A 7,982-nucleotide genomic window follows, 5' to 3' on the forward strand; every position below is an offset into this window, starting at 1 on the left:
AAAGTGGTGCCTCTCGTTTGGAAGTAAAGAAGTTTATAGTTTTAAATAATATGCTACTCATTTTAGATATTCAAGTTCGAATCCTCCTTTTCCGTATTTTAAATTAGATTAAGTGTCGAAGATCAAATGATTAAAAAGAAAAAAAGAGTGAATAGTTTCTTCGAACAGAGATTGTTCACATGGAATAGGCTTTGACGTGGAAAAAAAGTAGAAACGGTGGTAGGGAACCTTAATAAGCTTGCAGGAAAGGATTAGGGAAGGAATCGGATTAGCTAGCATTGCCAACAAGCATCCCATGAATTGCTACTGCTTTGGTTTACTATTACTTTCTCCATACTTATTCTTCACCACCTTCGTCCTTTATATGTGCACATTGTCAAACTTTCTTAGCGCAATTAATTCATGTAATTTCATCTACCCCATCACCTTTAAAGTTAGAAAGAACGAATCGAAAGATCGAAAGAGGAAGTAAGAAAAATGGCAAAACCCTTCAATCGATTAATGTTACCGCTTTTATCGGTTTTTATGGTTCTTTCAGGTATTATATCTTGATCATATCAATTTTTCTAGTTTATGTTTCTTTCACAATTTGTATGGATAACGACATTGATTAGATGTAGTTCGGTTCTTTTGTAAACATGCTCGAATCCTACAATATATGATATTGAAATTCGAAATTTAATCTGTCACATCCTTGGAGTTTTAACAACCCGCTTTGTTAATTTGGGCACCAACATTTCATGTTAAATTTTAGAGCAATTGGTTTCTTGGATGTTTGCAGGACCAAAGTTATCCGAGTCCGCTAGAATTTTCACCATTATAAACAATTGCAAAGAGACAGTCTGGCCAGCAGTGACTCCTGGGGAGAACTTCAATGGTGGTGGTTTTGTGCTAAAACCGGGCCAGTCAATCGTATTCACCGCCCCAGTAAGCTGGTCTGGCAGGATATGGGGTCGAACGGGCTGCAACTTTGACAAAAATGGCAATGGCTCATGCCAGACCGGGTCCTGTGGCAGCGCCCTCCAGTGTGGAGCCTCAGGAAAGCCCCCAGCAACACTTGCCGAGTTCACATTGGCCGCGCTAGACTTTTATGATGTGAGCCTTGTTGACGGGTTCAACTTGCCGTTGGTTGTGACACCTCTAAATGGTAAGGGGAATTGCAGCGTATCTGGTTGTGACGGGGACCTGAGACCAAATTGCCCTAATGAGCTAGCTGTCAAAGCAAATGGGAAGACCGTTGGATGCAGAAGCGCATGTGACGTGTTCGACACTGATGAGTACTGCTGCAGAGGGCTTTATGGCAATGCTGCTGTGTGTAAACCCACATATTATTCCAAGAAGTTCAAAGAAGCATGCCCTACTGCCTACAGCTATGCTTACGATGATCCGACCAGTATTTTTACTTGCTCGGGCACAGATTATGTCGTCGCTTCTGCTCAACTAGGTTTGTCATCAGTTAATTACATGCACTGAAAACTGTTTTGAATCTCTCTTTGGGATTTGGATGCAGGGATTAGATAATCGAGGTTCGAAATAAGAAAAGATTTTGAACATTGAAATTTGATTCTTGCTCGTATATTTGTAGCTTCAGTAATGTTGTCTCGCCAAATATACACGCACTCTTGATCGTGCACGCTTTGCAACTAAATATTGATCACTATTTTAGCACTTTGTATCTGATTTTTATTTCCTTGTGGTGCAAGTTATTCACTTTTATTGTTGCTTATATACATGCAGGAACCAACCAGTGTGCACATATCATAACCACAAACTTGTGTGTGGTAATGGATCTGGATCAGTAGGTTTAAAGTCATTGAGATGGTGGGCTGTGATGCTTGGAGTGTTAATGATGATTAATTTATGGGTTAATTTTTGAAAACAGAGTTTTATTTTTTAACCTAAGTTTAGAGGCGTGTTTTTTGCATCCCTTTGAACTTGGAAGCAAAACTTCAGAAGAATGTCTTTTTTTTTCAGAGAATTGTCCATGCTGGTTGGTTGTACATGGTGATGTTCATTTTATTCTTTTCTTTTCATAAAGAGAATATATTTGGATGCAGTTGGTTTGCTCAAACTTTTCTTTTCTCCACTCTCCATCTTCAACTTCTGATTTACATGATCTAAAGGTTGAGTTATTGACTTCTTCAAATAATTAAATCAACTTAATTCTGCCAACGAATACTTCGTCGAGGGAGATCCTAAGTTGAAATCTCATGGATGATAGTTGTTGATTAACTAAAAGGATGGATCATAGAAGATCTAAGTTTAACCATATTGGGCAAAGCAGTGTACTCTACCTTATGAACCCAATTCAAATCCCATGAATTTATTGTAATTGTTAAACAAAAAGGTGGTTCATGAGTTTGGATCTTTGGTCAGTTTCGGTCTAATAAACTCGGACCCAAATTTTGAAACCACTTTAATGTGTTTGGTTAGATCATATTGAATTAGATCGTGAACAATATGAATCGACACTTTATTATCACAGTACAATCATAAGGAGTTTTTGTCTTAAACCTCAATTTTGTCATTGCACATTTAACCCATTATAACTCACAAATACAATGTGATGCTCAACTTAGCACTCAATAAGTCCATGCTTTAGAGAATACAGAAAACTTCATAATAACAAAATCAAACGAATATATGTACACGTGTAAAACTGTAATTCACTGTTAAATAGAAACACCTACTCAAAATGGAATGAGCCAAAAGAATCACAAAGCATTGTGTCTGTCTGCGTTAGAAATACGAAACACATATAAAGGGCCTCTCTCTCCAATACAAAACGCACCAAGAAAAATAAAATAAAATGGCGGGTGGTGGAAAGGTCTCCTTCAAAGTCACTCTAACCTCCGATCCGAAGCTCCCCTTCAAAGTGTTCGTATAACATAACCCCTCAATTTCTATTCCAATTCCTATTTCGATTTTCCATAATTTTTTTTTTTTATAATTCAATCAATTTTTTGTGATTTTTTTTTTTAGGTTTAGCGTGCCGGAAGCAGCCCCTTTCACCGCCGTGCTGAAATTCGCGGCCGAGGAATTCAAAGTGCCTCCCCAAACCAGCGCTATCATCACCAACGGTAATTTGACTTCTGGGCCTTTGCATGTCGCTGTTGATTTCATTTTTGGCTTGTAAAGTTTGTGACTTTCTGATTTATGATTTGGGTTTTGTTGGAAATTTCAATTGATTTGCTTGTGGAGTTTACTGGGCATTGATCGAAATCGATAAGGGTTTTTGGTTTCTGGAAATTGGGCATCCCTTTTTTTTCTGATCCAAAGTATGAGATTGCAATACGCTTATGAAGATTAGATCTTGTGGTCTTTTTAACTGACAGCTCGGACTTATAATTCATGTAGAGCAATAGCGGTATAAACCTCAACAAAAAGACCAAAATTTGAAATTAGGGAATGTATAGAGCTGAGGTAAGGAAATGGGGAATTGAATTCAGATGACATTCTCGAATTTGATATTAGAAAAATGTTTCATCATTTGGTCTTATGGGATTGAGTTCACAAGAATTCCTCAAGAATATTAAGAGCAGCATAATTTGTTCTGCTTAAACTGAAACGTAAATGAAATGTCCTACATTTTGTATGAAGTTGGAAGGATCAATGTGGCAGTTTGAAGTGCACCCAACACATACCGATATCTTAGTCCTCGTCACTTCAAGGGACAATGAGTTTTGTTTTTTTAGTTTAAATTGCTGTGCGATTTGTCCTAGCCCAAGATCCAATCTGAAATTAGAATTGATACTGTCCAATCTTCGGACAGTTGAAATTTTAAGAAACAGTAAGATTTCTGTGAACAATAATAGCTTTAGCTTTTATTTGATAGACTCATAGAAGTAAATGTATGATAGAATTACAAGGGACGGTGTAGATTTATGCTGCGTACTTTGCAAGACCTCTCAATTTCCAGGTTATCATTGCCTTGGGTGTTGAGATGTTGTTTCTTATTTCTCACTTGTTTGTTATTATTTGTGCAGATGGTGTTGGAATCAATCCTCAGCAAAGCGCAGGTATGCCAGTGCTTTACCTTTGTTGCTGTAATTTTAAGTTCTCTATTCATTTTTGTGCTATTGTATAATTTTGTACCCTAGTGAACATTTTAGATCCATTCTATAGATTTTGGGGGAAGTTGAGATTCCACCCCAAAACTAATTGGTAATTTGGGTAGTGGCCCAACTAGCCCTTGCAAGGTTTCTTAACTTTCCAATGTGGGACACATCTTCACAATATACCCTACCAATTTGATCTTAGAATTAGTGTTTGATATGACGATAGTTTGACATGAAAGTGTGTACGATTCCTTGTCCCCCCTCTGCTTCTTCTGCTGCGAGTCTGTCTGTTGCTTCTGTATCATTCTTTGCATATCAAATAGGGCCCATTGGAACAAAATATATAAAACTTAAAACCTATCGTCGCGGGATAATTATCAGCAGTCAACTTCAAAACTAGTAGGGGTATCAATAGGAGTTCAAGGATTCTCGTTATGAAGAATATTTAGTTGTGCTTAGTTTCAATGCTATGATGTATATTCATGTACACAAAAAAAACAAATGTCGCTATGTGCACTCCCCAAACAGATAGATATTAAATTGTCAATTAGAATAATTTTGGTACTGAATTCATCATTATTGTTAGCATGGATTAGACCCTTGGTTTCACACAACCTTTGACTGGCTTTCTCAGGGAATGTATTCCTCAAGCATGGTTCTGAACTACGCCTGATTCCTCGAGATAGGGTTGGGGCTTTTGGAACAATGGACAGCTGCATTACAATCAAACTGAAGAGATTGGTCTACTTCTGGTTGCGGTTCTATTCCCTTTTTATGATCTTGTACCTTATTAAGTTGGGAGGATTATCAAACTTTAGTTGACGATTGAACGAGATAGCAGGTGAGTGTAATAGATGCTCTTAAATAATATTGAAAATTTGAAAGGATAATATTACAGTTCTGTTGTTTTTGTTGTAGATTCATCTGTGGTTTCTGTTGGAGATGAATCTCTCCTGCATGCTTTAGAAGTAAGAACATATATAGCGTCTTTTACCCCCGAAATCTTTGGTGATCCCGGGGATTGCTCGGGAACTATCTGGTACCCCTTTTACTATAGAGATACCACTAGACTTTCCGAAGCCACCTTATACATGCTCTGTTTGGCTGGGCTTGGGCTGCAGTGTTTGTGGTCTGGGCAGATCATTGCTTGTAGGGCCAAACCAGCTGGGCACGGGTTCAGCGTGTTTTAGAGACTCTAAGTTGACTAAGGGCTTGTTTATAAGTTCTCTTAAAATGACTGGAAGTGCTTTTAGTGAAAATATTTTTGAAACTAATCCTTAGGAAAAATTCATGTGAATCTTGGAAACACTTTTATGTGTTTGTGAAACTGAAAATCAAAATTTCACCAAAAATACTTTCAGTCATTTTAAAAGTACTTTGAAACGAGCCCTAAAGTAGTGTGTTTGCTTTCTAGACCAAAAATTGAATCATTTCATGTAGTGTAGAGGATTAGGTTAAAAAAATATTATCTGAAAAGGGTCCAGTGAAGATTACAAATCTGGGAGCTTTGATGGAACTCATCTACAAACTTCACCCCTTTTTTCTTTTAAGTGCTTATTGAAATTTGAACAGGCTTGCCTAAAAATTTAGTATGTATTATTTAATTCTAGCCAACCAAATTGAACACCAAAATCCCCTATATTGTTTTGATGATGAGTCAAGTTGAGATTTTTTGGACTCAAATGAAAGCTGGGATTTGAACTTGGAATCTTTAGAAAAAGAATCAAAATTGGGTGTCACTGAACCAAACGATCATCGTCTCTCAACTTTTAAAACTCGTCAACACAAATATCTCGAGTGCTGGTCCAAAGGCCACGAGTTTCTAAAATGGAAGGTAGGACGTCTCTCAAGAGACAAGGACAAATGCATTTAGATCTGCATCTAACAAGAGAGCTCTTAGATTTACTTGTCTCCCTTAACCAGCTTTGTAAGTTTATGCACATCAATGGCATCCATGGCTAATAGCAATGGCAGCCCCACCACCTCCACAGATACCATTTTGGCATTGCCTATTGAGGAAGATATTGATGCAACGTGCAGGAAACTGCCTGGAATAGTAAAGATTAAGACATTTATGGACCCTTCCTTTGGTGCATTTGGTCTGCCTACAACCTCCTAACTCCTCCTAAGTTAACATGTTTGGATTTACCAGTTTGAGTTTTAGTAGATATTCGTCTGTGAATGGTACTTTAAGTGGGGTTGAACTTTTTTGTCACTTTAAACTTCCTTTTCAATTTGGAGAGATATACGCAAACCCGCTTTATGCTTGTTTTGTTGGGCAAACATTACATTGATTATCAAATTCTAAATTCAACAGATGTTAAGTTCGAATCTTATAAACGACATGTGTGGAATAAAAAAAGAAATATCAATATTTGTGAACTTTGCAGAATCTTTAGTTCTGCCATTCACGAAACTCACTTTGTTTCGACTTTGTAAATCAACTAACATGTCAGTATTTTTTTTCTTTATCCAAACAATATTGAACAAGCAGAATCGAACTTGGAATATGTCATGGTTTATATACGTGATGATCAAAACTCAATCATAAACTAGCTTTGTGTTAGTAGATCTCGACATTCGATATACTCTACACAAGTGGGTAGCTACAGCAACCAGTCCATTGATGAACTACAAAGTATTTACTCATAGCGTGGGGCAAGCTCTTCATTCATGTATATATAATAAACACTTGAAATACATGTCTATTATGTATTTATAATTTTAATTATTTGTACACATATTCATTTGTAATTGGATAAAAACAGAAACGGCTGCAATTTACGACGTTAAAAGTATTGTTTTACTCTTTTTTCGTGAAAAGTTTAATCTATGAAATAATAGGCCACAGGGGCAGAATAGTCACAAGAGGGTCCCATGGATCAAGGTTGTGGTGGCATCCCATCACGTGGGAATTCGTTGAAAGCTTAAAAGGTGAAAAGTGTTTCGAGAAGTCTCCGGTTGGAGCACTTTGTCGTGGATGGAATGAACTTAAATTTACCGGACTACCATGTACCCAATAAGTTGGTCGTCCAAATGTCGATGGCATTTGGTAAACTTATACAAATTAATCTCTTTGCTAATCCAACCGGGTTTATTAGGTGTCCTATCCCTAATATTGTTTTTAAGATTGTTTTTAGAGTGGGTAATGTTAAGGAGATCGAATTTTCTATTTCAAATTTCAAAATAAAAAACTGTGGTTATCGATGATCAGATTATTAACTAAGTGTCGATCAACATGTTTGTTTCTAATTGGTGACACATCATTCGATTTACAATTTGATTTGAAAATTTGCTCTCCTTAACATTAAGTGAGAATTGGTCCCTAAATTTTTACTACGGTTTAAATTTCATTCATCAATTGCCACTTAGTACTATAGTCTAGTAGTACTCCTCTTTACTTACAAATGAAAGGTTTTATACTCGATTTTCACCAAAAGTCAATTCGAACTATATTATTACAACCTATTGTGAAGTTTAATTTACTCACACACTCTCTTAGCGTATAAAATATCATTTGTTTAAATTAAAAAAAATTCATTTATCAATTAAAAATTTGTTAATTTTTTTATTCTAAATTTTATTTAACGTAGAAAATTAGTCCATCTGTGAGGTTGCAGACACGGAGGCATTGGTGGGGAGGAATGGGGCGGAGGGGAGAGAGGTCTAGGTATGATTTTTTATTTTAAATCTTAGTGCCACGCAAGCTCAATAACAGAAAACGGAACAGAGTTAGAATGGAAAGATAATTCTCTAAATTTTTTCAAATTCAAGGATGAAAGTTGTTAATTCACGGACGAAATTTGAACTATATTAAAAGTTGAAGGATTAGTTTTGTAGTTTACTCTTTTTTATAAAAAATAAACAATCTTAAAAATTCAATTTGTGACAAAAAAATAGATCTTAAAAAAATTCAATAAAACA

At 36.2% G+C, this 7,982-nt stretch overlaps 2 protein-coding genes across 2 annotated transcripts; both read left to right on the plus strand.

Moving 5' to 3' along the window:
* The first annotated feature begins 384 nt into the window (after window positions 1–384).
* On the plus strand, window positions 385–2,056 carry LOC103956964 (pathogenesis-related thaumatin-like protein 3.5). Its single transcript, XM_009369021.3, has 3 exons — window positions 385–538; window positions 782–1,444; window positions 1,738–2,056. Exons 1-3 carry the CDS (start codon window positions 478–480, stop codon window positions 1,800–1,802), a joined length of 789 nt encoding a protein of 262 aa, XP_009367296.2. The 5' UTR covers window positions 385–477; the 3' UTR covers window positions 1,803–2,056.
* Window positions 2,057–2,714: 658 nt separating this feature from the next.
* Window positions 2,715–4,975, plus strand: LOC103933702 (ubiquitin-fold modifier 1). Its single transcript, XM_009343394.2, has 4 exons — window positions 2,715–2,877; window positions 2,983–3,080; window positions 3,987–4,019; window positions 4,693–4,975. The coding sequence occupies exons 1-4, from the start codon at window positions 2,810–2,812 to the stop codon at window positions 4,878–4,880; spliced, it is 387 nt and encodes a 128-aa protein (XP_009341669.2). The 5' UTR covers window positions 2,715–2,809; the 3' UTR covers window positions 4,881–4,975.
* The last annotated feature ends 3,007 nt before the right edge of the window (window positions 4,976–7,982 follow it).

This window comes from the organism of the source record quoted next, unplaced genomic scaffold (assembly GCF_019419815.1).
Source record: "Pyrus x bretschneideri cultivar Hongxiangsu unplaced genomic scaffold, Pyrus_bretschneideri_v1 Contig17, whole genome shotgun sequence".
Lineage (NCBI taxonomy): Eukaryota > Viridiplantae > Streptophyta > Magnoliopsida > Rosales > Rosaceae > Pyrus > Pyrus x bretschneideri.